This window comes from Sus scrofa, chromosome 9 (genome assembly GCF_000003025.6).
Source record: "Sus scrofa isolate TJ Tabasco breed Duroc chromosome 9, Sscrofa11.1, whole genome shotgun sequence".
NCBI classification, from domain to species: Eukaryota; Metazoa; Chordata; class Mammalia; order Artiodactyla; family Suidae; genus Sus; species Sus scrofa.
Window position 1 is genome coordinate 39790642 of NC_010451.4, and position 13616 is coordinate 39804257.

Here is a 13616-nt window from a genome sequence, read left to right on the forward strand (position 1 = left end):
TTCAGGAAAGACATGGCGACTCTCTGGAGGCTCAGTGTTCTTTGCGGTGCCCGAGGAGGAGGAGGTGAGGGATCTGGGCAGCCGGAGGTTCTTAGAGCAGTCTCCTGCCGGGGAAAGGATGCGGTGAGGATTCGTCTACTGGGCGATGAGATCTCTGGAGCAGGGGATCCCTTCTCCTTTGGCTGTTCTGGCTCCTGCCGAAACTACAGCAAAGACCAGCTGTGGACCCAGGTGTTCACCTGAGTGCATATCTCCCCTGCTCTGGGCTGGCGCCGTGATGGGATAATCTGAAAGAGAGTTCCTTCTGAAAGTTGAAGTCCTGCTCAGGGTATTCATAAGAGTTCTCTTTTTCTCCCGACTTACTGTCTTGAGAATGCTCCCACCCAGAATCGGAAGAGTGCCGGGATCTAAGTTCCAGTCTAAGTCTTGCCCTTTTCCCCTGGAGTTCATTTTGATAATTATTGAAGTGGGCATTTGTGTTAGACCAGGCATTGTAGTATGGTTGGCATACAAATGTGAATAACACAATTCCAGCTCTCAAAGAGTTTTCATTTTTATAGGGAAAATAACGTGTAAAAATAATTTAACATAAAGCAAAAACTATTGTGCTTTATGTAAACTGGTTGCTAGTCCAGAGGAAGAATGTATTGGCCTTGTGTTTTAGAAGAATTTTCTTGCCTCGGTTCCTGAAGGAGATGGGTTGATTTGAGTTTTGTGTGTGTGTGTGTGTGTGTGTGTGTGTGTGTGTGTTTCATTTTAGGGCCACATCAGTGGCATATGGAAGTTCCCAGGCAAGGGGTGGAATCAGAGCTGTAGTTGCTGGCCTATACCACAGCCACAGCAATGCAGGATCTGAGCCGAGCGTGCAACCTACACCACACACTGGATCCTTAACCCGCTGAGCAAAGCCAGGGATCGAACCTGCATCCCCATGGATGCTAGTCAGATTCGTTTCTGCTGAGCCACGACAGGAACTCCCTGATTTGAGTCTTGAAAGTGAGGAAAGGCACAGGAAAAAGGGCACAGGGTATTATAGTTAGAGCTACTGGGATGAGCAAAAGCAATGAGGAAGATATATATAGAAACTGCTTGTTATGAGAGAAGACAAATTGGGTATTAGAATGTGAAGCTCAGGGTGATGAATGGCATGGTTCTGGAAAGGTGAATTGAAATAAAATCACAGAAGAACTTACCTTGATAAGAAGTATGCATTTTGGGAGTTCCAATTGGGATTCAGCGGGTTACAAACCTGGCTGGTATCCATGAGGACTCGGGTTTGATCCCTGGCCTTGACGGTGGGTTAAGGATCCGGTGTTGCCATGAGCTGTGGTGTAGGTCATAGACATGGCTTGGATCTGGCGTGGCTGTGGCCAGCAGCTACAGCTCCGATTCGACCCCTAGTCTGGGAACTTACATATGCTACAAGTGTGGCCCTAAAAAAAAAAAAAAAAGTATGCATTTTACTTTGTATGAAGGGTTGCCACTGAAAGATTTGACCTATATATTTGCAGGGTTTTTTTTGGGGGAGGGGTCTTTTTAAAAGGGCCACACCTGCGGCATATGGAGGTTCCCAGTCTAGGGGTCCAATTAGAGCTGTAGCCACCAGCCTATGCCAGAGTCACAGCAACTCGGGATCCAAGCCCGTCTGTGACCTTCACCATACCTCACAGCAACACCGGATCCTTAACCCACTGAGTGAGGTCAGGGATTGAACCCTCGTCCTTGTGGATGATAGTCGGGTTCGTTAGCCACTGAGCCACAATGGGAACTCCTAGATTTGCAGTTTAGATTGACCACTTTGGTAACAATGTGGAAGATGACCGTCATGGGAGATGAGGCAGGCTTAGACATAACTCAGGGACACCAGATAAGACACTGTACAGTAGTCCAGGCAAGGATGGTGAGGTCCTGAACTTGTAAAGTAGTTCCTTTAGAGAAGACTGTCTTAAGGAATGTTAAAGAGATACATCATATGATTTGGCAGTTGACTGAGTTTTAGAGGGAAAGGCCTATATGACTTCCAAATGTCTGGGTTAGGTTAAAGAAAGGTTGGAATGTCGGGAAGTTAAGTGGGAAACATGCAAATAGGAGACAAGTTTAAATGAGACAGTGAATTGAATGGTGATTTTAGGGGTTTTTTGTTTGTTTTGGTTTTTGGTTTTTAGGGCCATACTTGTGGCATATGGACGTTCCCAGGCCAAGGGTGGAGTTGGAGCTACAGCTATCGGCCCAAACCACAGCTACAGCAATTCAGGATCTGAGCTGCGTCTGCAACCTACACCACAACTCAGAGCAGCCCCAGATCCTTCCTTAACCCATTGAACAAGGCTCAAACCAAGGATTGAACCCGCATCTTCATGGATCCTAGTCGGATTTGTTAACTGCTTAGCCACGAAGGGAACTCCTGCGATTTTAGTTTTTGCCATGGTGAGTTTGTGGACCATGTAAAGTATCTTAGGGGAGAGGCCTTGAAGGCATTAGCAATTGAGTGGACAGAATGTCTAGAGGTGGGCATAGGAAGCAAGAGAGCAGTGGGCAGTTGATAAGAGTCCTGGGCAGACATAAGAGTAGATGCAGGAGGAAACTGATACATAATGGTCACAGATCAAAGGGAGAAGTGGAAGAGAGTTCTGTCAGAGAAAGAAAGGAAGGAGAAGCCATCAATGCCCAGGTGATACAGAAAGGCCTATTAGAGGCCACAGGATCAGTGGAAGGGTTAAGTATACTACATCAGTTGCCCGAAAATGGTCAGTAGAAAGGGAGGAAAGGTTAAAGGTGTAGGAGAGAAACTACATTTTATCGAGTACTTATAACAGTCTAGGAATTACGCTGAATATGTTACATACATTATTTAATTTTTGATGGGGTATTACGAAGTAAGCACCAGTATTTTCATTTTACAAATGAGGATATTGAGTCTTGGAGGGTTTGTTTACCTTAATTGCTCATCATCTCACAGCCAGTATTGGTAGGATTGGGTAAACTTAGGTCTGCCTATTTTTTAACCAAAAGACAAGATCTGAAAGAGGACAGAAAGAAATGGGGGGTGGTATTTCTCAAAGTAGACTGAATTCCTTGTGGACAAAGATTTTGTCTTTTCCTCTCTTGCTCTAGTGCAAAGCACAGTCTTTCTTGTTAGGCCCGCAGCTGAGGTATATGGAAGTTCCCAGGCTCGGGGTGGAATTGGAGCTGCAGCTGCCAGCCTACCCACAGCCACCACAACACCAGATCTAAGCTACATCTTTGACCTGCACCGCAGCTCATGGCAATGCCAGATCCTGAACCCACTGAGTGAGGCCAAGGGGATTGAACCTGTGTCCTCATGGATACTAGTCAGGTTCATTGTTGCTGAGCCAAACGGGAACTCGTAGAGTATAGTCTTGCGTGTGGTAAATGTTTGGTGGATGAATAGATGAGTAAATTGGAAGAGAAAGGAGCTATAATTAATTTTTTTTAATTAGTGAAAGTGAAACCCTTTTCCCTAAGTGCTCATTGATTTTTCAGTCTTTTAATGGCTACTCTCATAACAGCCCAACAGAAGAGATGCTATCCTCATTTTACAGGTGAAATGGTTATTCCCTATTTGGGGTAAATAGCTTGCCTGTTTATTTCAAAAGTGTTCTGTTAAAGAAGAGGTGCTTATGTTCCCCCCGGTGTCTCTTTCCTCAGCTCTGGTCCTCCGGACCTCAGTGGTCAGACCTGCTCATGTCTCAGCATTTCTCCAGGACCGACTACCCCGGGATGGTGTGGAGTACAGCACATTCACCTGTCACCCAGCCACCAGGGTATGTCCATCTTCATCTGGGCTGGACATCACGCCTTTGCAGGACCTGCTGTCTCTGACGGAAACTATTGTGTTCAACTCTGTCCAGTGAGGACCTGACCTACACATTTGGGCACATAATGCTAGCAGCTTGAATGGTGCCATTTACACTTGTACAGAACCTTCTGGTCTAAGTCTTCAAAATTTTTATTTTTTAAAAAGAAAATAGCTCTGCAGGAAGAGTTGGTTCAGTATAGTTTAGCTACACTTATTTATTTAGCTAACGGAAAGGCTCCAGATATGAATAATTTAGAATAGTGGACAGTTTAAAAAGTCCTGCATATTTATAGCTGTAATTGGCCTGTGGAAGTTCCCCAGGTCAGGAATCGAACCTGTGCCACAGTAGCAATCCAAGCTGCTGCAATGACAAGGCCAGTTCCTTAACCCATTGTGCCACAAGGGACTCTAACATGTTTATTTTTGTTTAGGTGATATTAAAATAGGCATTAAAAAAAATCATGGCATTTCTTGAATGAATACTATTTTGATGTTAAAATTATTCTTAAAATATAAATGGGTAAATAATGTTAGCTGTGTTTTCTTTTTTTTTTTTTTTGTCTTTTTTTTTTTTTTTTTTTGTCTTTTTGCCATTTCTTGGGCCGCTCTCATGGCATATGGAGGTTCCCAGGCTAGGGGTCGAATTGGACCTGTAGCTGCCGGCCTACGCCAGAGCCACAGCAATGCGGGATCTGAGCCGCGTCTGCAACCTATACCACAGCTCATGGCAACGCCGGATCGTCAACCCACCGAGCAAGGGCAGGGATGGAACCCGCAACCGCATGGTTCCCAGTCGGATTCGCCAACCACTGCACCACGACGGGAAGTCCCTATTTTCATTTTTAAAGTCTAGAAAGATCAATAAATTACAGAGATAAAAACTTCTCTTGATTCCTTTTTTTTTTTTTTTTTTTTTTTGTCTTTTTAGGGTTGTACCCATGGTATATGGAGGTTCCCAGGCTAGGGGTCAAATTGGAGCTACACCTGCAGACCACATAGCCACAGCAGTGCTGTGGATCTGAGCTGCATCTACAACCTACACCACAGCTCACAGCGACACCAGATCCTTGACCCACTGAACAAGGCCAGGGATTAAACCTGCATCCTCATGGATGGTAGTCATATTTGTTTCCACTGAGCCACGACGAGATCTCCTGGTTTAATTTTCTTTGGGGAAGATTTTTTTTTCTTTCTTTTTGTCTTTATTGAGGGCCGCACCTGCGGCATGTGGAGGTTCCCAGGCTAGGGGTCTAATTGGAGCTGTAGCCACCGGCCTATGCCATAGCCGCAGCAACGCAGGATCCGAGCCGCATCTGTGACCTACACCACAGCTTGCAGCAACATTGGATCCTTAACCCACTGAGCAAGGCCAGGGATCGAACCTGCAACCTCGTGGTTCCTAGTCGGATTCGTTAACCACTGCACCATGACAGGAACTCCAGTGGGGAGATTTTTTTTAATATTACTTTACTTAACAAAGATTAGATGTAAATAAAACAGTAATATCAAGGAATTCCTCAGGTGTCACCAACATGTATTCATAAGATATCTGTCCATTACACTGAAGTCCAAGGTTAGTAATTCTGCAGAGATACTTCTTCCATGTTTTTGCCTAAAAGCAAAGTGGATGTGTTTTCTAGTCAGTAGATGTAGGCATTGAGACACCCTGTGCTACGACAGTGCAAAGAAAGGAGATTGTATCTCATTTACCTTCTTTATCTTACCTCTGTGCTCAGAGTTAACTCGTCTGCATTTTGTTTGCCATTCTGTCAATTTGGGTGGTTTGTGGCAAATGTTGAGATGTGTTTCCCTATTACAACTCTTATGACTCTGGTCCTTCCTCTCTATAGCTAGTTCCAAGGCTGCATCTCTCCACTGGACTGGTGAGAGGGTTGTCAGTGTTTTGCTCCTGGGCCTACTTCCAGCCGCTTATTTGAATCCTTGTTCTGCGATGGACTACTCCCTGGCCGCAGCCCTCACTCTCCATGGTCACTGGCAAGTACAGCAGTCCTTTGAGTGTTACATTATCTGTTCAGTGTGTTTGCTCTGAGCTTTTCTCACTATTGCATATGAGGGAGAAGTTGACTGAGATTCTCAGGACCTGAAGAGAACATTAAAATGTATATGGGAGTTCCCGTCATGGCGCAGCAGGAACAAATCCAACTGGGAACCATGAGGTTGCAGGTTTGATCCCTGGCCTTGCTCAGTGGGTTATGGATCCGGCGTTGCCGTGAGCTATGGTGTAGGTCAAAGATGCAGCTCGGATCTGGCATTGCTATGGCTCTGGTGTAGGCCAGAGGCTGCAGCTCTGATTCAATCCCTAGCCTAGGAACCTCCAAATGCCGTGGGTGTGGCCCTAAAAAGACAAAAAGACCAAAAAAATAAAGAAAGAAAGAAAATGTATATGAACTATTTCTATGTCCAGGTTTATGTATCCACATGCCTATCTGATGCCTGATCTCCCCTAGAGCTCTCCTCCCAGTGCTCTTGCCCATCTGAGTTAATGACATTCCTATTCTGTTTGTTCAAGCCCCAAACCTGGTCATTGTCATTATCCTTAATTCCAAAAGTAGCCTCCTAACTGGCCTCCCTTCTGTGTTTTCAACACAGCAGCCCCTGTGATCCTCTTAAAATGTTAAGTCAGGTCAAGACACCCCCGCCCCTCGAAACCGTTTGTTGTCTCCTAAGCTTATTCAAACTAAAAGTCAGATTTTTACAGTGGTCTTCAGACTTTGCATGGCCTGGCCCCTTCTTTTCCCCATCTTCAGTGGTTCTCTCCCACATTCACACTGGCCTCTTTGACAATCCTGAACAGGCCAGGACACACCAGGTCTCAGAGCTTTACTCTTATTTTTTCTGCCTGAAACTCTTTTTTTCTAGTTATGTACTTGGCTTGTTGCCTCATTTTCTTCACATCTTAAATGCTACCCTCTCAGTGAAGCTGTTTCTAACTACTTACTCAAAATTGCAGTGTCCTTCCCAACATTCTTTATGCCTCTCCCCTGGCTTTTTGTTGTTATTGTTGTTTGTTTGTTTGTTTTCTTTTTATGGTCTGCAGCATGTTGAGGTTTCCAGGCTAGGGGTTGAATTGGAGTTGCAGCTGCTGGCCGCAGCCACAGCAATGCTGGATCTGAGCCTTATCTTCGACCTTTGCTGCAGCTTGTGGCAGTGCAGGATCCTTAATCCACTGATCCAGGCCAGGGATTGAACCTATATCTCCAGAGAGAGAGTGTCAGGTTCTTAACCCACTGAGCCACAATGGGAACTCCCTCTACCTTATCTTAATTTGTCTCAGTGCCATTTATTTACTTCTAATATACTTTACATCTGTATGTTATCTTGTATATCCCTTGTCTGTGCACAGATACAAAAAAATCATGAGAATCAAATCTATGGCTTAATGAATTATTATAACAGTAATTCCACCCAGATCAAGAAATAGACCTTTGCCACTTATTCCAGAAGCCTCTTCCTTGTGTTCCGTCTCAGTCTTAACTGCTCAACATCTTCCCATCAGAAACAATTTTATCCTGATTTTTATAGCAGTCACTTTCTTACATTTCTTACATCGATAGTTTTATCACCCAGATGTGCATTCCTGGACACTCTAGTTTAGTTTTACCCTTTTTTGAAAAAGAAATGTGGTAGTTAATTTTTGATTGTTTTTACTTTTTGTATCTTTAGTGGCTAGAGCAGTGCCCGACACATAGCACTAGGTGAATATTTGTTGAATGAATAAATTTCCAGTTTTTTTGTTTTTTTTTTTTTATTCGGTGTGGTATGTTAGACTTTCCAAGTTAATGAATCTTCTAGGAAGTTTGTTAATAACTGTTGGGTTCCTTGAGTTGTCCATTTTATGTTGTTTTGCAAGGACCATAGGCTGTCTTGGTGGGGAAGGCTTTTTTGGATTGTTAGAACTGAAAGGACTTGGCAGTATTTATTTATTTCTTTTTGGCTGCACCTGCAGTATGCAGAAGTTTCTGGGCCAGGGATTGAATCCCAGCCACAGCAGTGACAACTCTGAGTCCTTAACCACTAGGGTGCCAAGGAACTACAAGGGGGTATCTTAACCAACCCTGTTGTTTTGCAGTTGTGGAAACTAAACCCAAACCCCAGAGAAGTTATGTAACTTGTCAGAATTATTTTCTAGTTGGAGTTAAAGGGAATTTTGCTTACCTAGTTTTCTAGGTTTGGTCAAGAGAATTACCCTTTAACCAGATAGACTTTCATAATATAAGATTCCACTTGCTTGTGAAATACTAGATCACAGGTACAGTAGAATTTTTCTAATGTATGTTTCTTGGAAGGAGATCCATCTAAATTGGTGAAAAATTTTATCAGAATAAGAGGTGATTCTAAAGTAATACATTTTTAAAATTACAGCTGACTTCTTTAGTGAACTTCATTAAGTATCTCTTCCTTTTCTCTCTCTCTCACACATGCACACACACTTGAAAGAGTTGTCTGTAATTGTGCTCTAGTTCCTTAGCATCCAGTCTCTTAACTTACATTATTTACATTATCAAAATCACCAACGACTTTCATTTTTCCAAATCCAGTTGTTTGTGCTCTTGTCCTCCACTTGAAACTCAGCAGCATTCAACTTAATTGACTGTTTCTTCCTTAAGTAATTTTTCTTTGGCTTCCTAGATGCTGTACTCACCTTGTTTTCTTTACTGCACCAGCTGTACTTTCTCAGTCTCCTCTACCAGCTCCATCTCCCCTTGTATGACCTCTGAATAATGAAAGTCTGAACTCTGGACTCAGTCTTGGCTTTCTTTTTTTTTTTTTTTTTTTTTTTTTTTTTTTTTTTGTCTTTTTGCTATTTCTTGGGCCACTCCTGCGGCATATGGAGGTCCCAGGCTAGGGGTTGAATCGGAACTGTAGCCACCGGCCTACGCCAGAGCCACAGCAACACAGGATCTGAGCCGTGTCTGCAACCTACACCACAGCTCACGGCAACGCCGGATCGTTAACCCACTGAGCAAGGGCAGGGACCGAACCCGCAGCCTCATGGTTCCTAGTCAGATTCGTTAACCACTGCGCCACGACGGGAACTCCAGTCTTGACTTTCTTAAATTTCTCTGTCTACATACTTTCCCCAGGTGAGCTCAGATCAGACCTCTTTTATCTGAGCTGCAAACGTGTATTTTCAGTTGTCTGACTGATATACTCACTTGAATGTCTGATAGTCATCCCAAACTTAATATTGCCAAAAATCACTACCTCCCCCCAAATCTCTTTTAGTTTCCCCTCAAAAGCTCCTTCTCTCCTGTTCTTCCCTAACTCAATTAAATCTAGTTGCTAAAGGAGTTCCTGTTGTGGCTCAGTGGTAACGAACCCGACTAGGATCCATAAGGACATGTGTTTGATCCCTGGCCTCTCTCTGAGTTAAGGATCGGGTGTAGTATAGGTTGCTGTGGTATAGGTTGCAGAAGGCTCAGATTTGGCATTGCTGTGGCTGTGGTGTAGGCAGGTAGCTGCAGCTCCGATTCGATCCCTACCCTGGGGACTTCCATATGCCTTGGGTGCAGTCCTAGAAAGACAAAAGACCAAAACAAAACCAAAAAAACCAAAACCCAAAAAACAAATCTAGTTGCTCAAGCCAAAAATCCTAAAAGTCATTATTTCTTTTTGTTTTACCTAAAACCAGTCCAACAACTCTTTTTGTTAGTTCTATTCTCAAAGCATAGTCTGAATTGTCAGTTCACACGATCTTCCTTGTCACCAGCCCAGGTTAAGCCAGCAGTCTTGCCTGGGTTACTTCTCTTGCTTCCTAACTAGTTTTCTGTTTCTCTTCTTGCCCTCCGTCTGCTTTTTACTGTCCGTTCACCCCTACAGCCAGAGTGACCTTTTTAAAAGGTAGAATTATCTTTCTCCAAAGAAGATATGCAAATGGTAAACAGGCACACGAAAAACTGCGCAACATCATTTGTTATGAGAGAAATGCAAATCAAAACCACAGTGTGATGCTGCTTTATACCTGGTGGGATGACTAATCGAAAAGATGAATAGTAGGAGTTTTCTTGTGGTGCAGCAGGGTAAGGATACTACTTGTTGTCACTGCAGTGGCTTGGGTTGCTGCTGTGGTGCAGGTTCGATCCCTGGCCTGGGAATTTCCACTTGCCACAGGTGAGCCCCCCCCCCCCCCAATAAAAAGGTGGACAATAATGAGTGATTCAGAGTATGGAGAAGTTGGAGTCCTCATATATCTTCTGGGAATATAAAACGTTGCAGGCACTGTTGGAAAACCGTTTGGCAGTTCCAACAGAAAGTTTTGATAACAAAAGAGTTATCAGTCAGCAACAGAGAATTACTTAAGACTCAACAATTCCTTTAGGTGTATACCCCCCAGGGTGAAAACATATCCCCACCCACACAAAAACTTGTACAGTAATGTTCATAGCAGTGTTCTATTTATAATAGCCAAAAAGTGGTGATAATCCACATGTCTCTCAGTTGATGAATAACTAGATGAAATGTGACATATTTTTACAAAGGAATATCATTTGGCCAAACAAAGGATTGAAGTGCTGATCCATGCTGCAACATGGCTGAACCCTAAAAACCGTGCTAAGTGACAGAAATGCAACACAAAAGGCCACATATTGTATATTTCATTTATGTAAAATGTCCTGAATAAGCAAATCTGTAGAGACAGAAAACAAATTGGTGATTGGATAATAGACCAAAGGGTACAGAGTTTGTTTTTGATGAAAATATTTTGGGATTAAATAATGATGTTGCACAACTCTGCTGAGTGTACCAGAAGCCACAGAATTGTTAATTTTATGGTACGTGAGTTATATCTTAGAAATGTTATTTTAAAACAGTAAAATTACAAATTCCTCCTGTGGGGGAGTTCCCGTTGTGGCTCAGTGGTAATGAACGTGACTAGTATCTATGAGGACACAGGTTTGATCCCTGGCCCCACTTAGTGGGTTAAGGATCCGGTTTTGCTGTGCACTGTGGTTTAGGTTGCAGACGAGGCTCGAATCGGTAGATCTGGCATGGCTGGCTGTGTTGCCTGCCAGCAGCTGTAGCTCTAATTTGACCCCTAGCTCAGGAACTGCTGTATGCCATGGTGTGGCCCTAAAATAAAAAGGAAGTGGCACATGGGTTAAGGGATCTGGCATAAGCCATGGCTTGCATTTGATCCTTGACCTGGGAACTTCTATATGCCACAGGTGTGGACAAAAAATAAACAACTGAAATTAAATTTTAAAAGTAAAATTAGGTCATTCCTTACTTAGGTCACCCCAACATAAAGCACATCTCTGGGTTCCCATTATATTTCAACCAAAATTCAAACTCCTTTTCATGACCTTCAGGGCCCTCTGTGATCTGCCCCTGCCTTCTGATTTCCCTGTTCTCCAGCCACATAACCTTTTTACTATTACTCAAAGATGCCAAGGTCATTGTTACTTTTGTTTGGGAGGTTCTTTTCATTCAAGCCATCCTTTCTGAAATCTTTCTTCATGTCATATATGTCCTTTTCTTTTTCTTCACTAGATTGTATGTTCCGTAAGGGCAGGAATCCTATCTTATTTGCTCTACTCTCAACATTGTAACAGATTCTGGCACATAATATCTGCTTAATAAATTCTTTTTTTTTTTTTTTTTTTTTTTTTTTTTTTGTCTTTTTGCCTTTTCTTGAGCTGCTCCCTGGAGGTTCCCAGGCTAGGGGTCTAATCAGAGCTGTAGCCACCAGCCTACGCCAGAGCCACAGCAACGTGGGATCCGAGGCACGTCTGCACCTACACCACAGCTCATGGCAACACTGAATCCCTAACCCACTGAGGGAGGTCAGGGATCGAACCCACAACCTCATGGTTCCTAGTCGGATTCGTTAACCACTGCGCCACGACAGGAACTCCCAATAAATTCTTTTTGAATTAATGAACACTCTCTAGGCTGTTTTGATTTAAAAAAAACAAACAGGGAGTTCCTTTGTGGTACAGTGGGCTGTGGATATGGCATTGTCACTGCATTTTCATGGCTCGGGTCACTGCTGTGGCAGTGGTTTGACCCCTGACCCAAGAATTTCCACATGCCACAGGCACAACCAAAAAAACCAAAAAAACAAATAAAAGCCCTAAGATCTGGTAATAGAGCAGCAGTTAGTTACTGTCTGTGATATAAATGACTGGAAAATTGAGTCTGAAGCATAGGAAGATGTCTTTACTATATCATTAGAAAACACTTGGAGTTCCCACTGTGGCACAGTGGGCTGAGAAGACTCACTGCAAAGGTGCAGGTTTGATCCCTGGCCTGGTGCAGTGTATTAAAGATCTGGCCCAGGAATTTCCATATGCTGAAGGTGTGGCTGAAAAAGGAAAAAAAAGCAAAACAAAACACTTGATGCCTTCATTTTAGTTTATGATTCTTGTTACCATGAGTTGCATTTTGACTGTGACTGATTATTTTTTTGCAGCCAAATTAACTGGTTTCTAACGTCACTTGTGGTTTCTCATCTGTATCATGATTTTTTTTTTTTTTTTTTTTTTTAATCTTTAGGGGCATTGGACAAGTCGTTACTGACTACGTGCGAGGGGATGCACTGCAGAAAGCTGCCAAGGCAGGCCTTTTGGCGCTCTCGGCTTTCACCTTTGCTGGGCTTTGTTATTTCAACTATCATGATGTGGGATCTGCAAAGCTGTTGCCATGTTGTGGAAGCTCTGAGCTTTTAGAGCTAATACCTTGAGAGTTGATTGTACACCTCCTTGCCTCTGCTCTGTCATGCCATTCAGCTCACAGTAAGAAGGAAATAATAGATAAGTCCATTGGTGAGACAAACCTCTTCTCCTAATCAGTGGGTTATTTTTGGAATTTAATCTTTGAGGAAAGATTTGAGAGGAATCGTATCCAAGAAATTGTGAGACTGAGCTCTCACAAGACTCAGTGTCTCTCAGCTTTTCACGAGACTCGGTGTAACTAAGCATTACATATGAGCTTTTGCCTTTTCATTTATCAGACTTTTAAAGGGAATTCAGCTTTATTACTCTCAGTATCTGCTCACACTTCTGTATTTGTCCTAGGATGATGGAGAAAGGGAAAGACTGTTAATTCCTAAGGAAAGACTTTGTGGAAGAGTAGGCAGTGTTTCGTTTTTACAGACTTCCCCTCTCTGTTCAGTTGATACCAGTTACTGATGGTACATGTCCTGGGGAAATCAGAAAATTAGAAATGCTGATATTTCATATTATTCATTTCTAAATCCCAGGAAGAGGAGCCTGGAGAGTTTCTGAATAAAGAGAAGTTCCATGTAGGGAAGAGGTCCCATTATAGATGTTTCAAGTTGTTACAGATTCTAAACTGAGACTTAATCTTCACATGCGTTTATTTTACTTGTTGAAAATAATCTGTCCCCAAATATAAAATTATAAGTAATAAGTTGTTGTTTTCCTGCTGTGGGATCTCTAATGTGAAAATGTATTCTACGAAGATAAAGTTTTTTAAAAAAATAAAATGCTGTATAATTAAAATTTATTCTGCTCTTTTATGTCTTAATTGTCCCTAGTTTTATTCAATGAAACTGAGTAACTGTTGCATCTACAGCGCTGAAACACAACCGAATGTTTAAATTTCCTTCTGAGGCTTAGCAGTTAGGTGGCTCCAGACACAAACTTACGCGGAATAGGCAGAGATACACTGAGTATAAGTTGTTTGTTTGAGGAGAGTAATAAGATTAAGAAGTGGGAAATTAGAATTAGGTCCAGATTATGGTGTCATGTGAATGTCAGCCTTTCTATTCAAATTCTATCCTATATGCATATCCTATATCCTGTCCTACCCT

General features: G+C 42.7%; 1 protein-coding gene across 1 annotated transcript; it reads left to right on the forward strand.

The window, feature by feature from the left end:
- On the forward strand, positions 13-12961 carry SDHD (succinate dehydrogenase complex subunit D). Its single transcript, NM_001097516.1, is given in 6 exon segments — positions 13-64; positions 3670-3730; positions 3733-3785; positions 5671-5815; positions 12338-12464; positions 12467-12961. Coding segments are annotated over 6 exon segments (474 nt in total). The 3' UTR covers positions 12503-12961.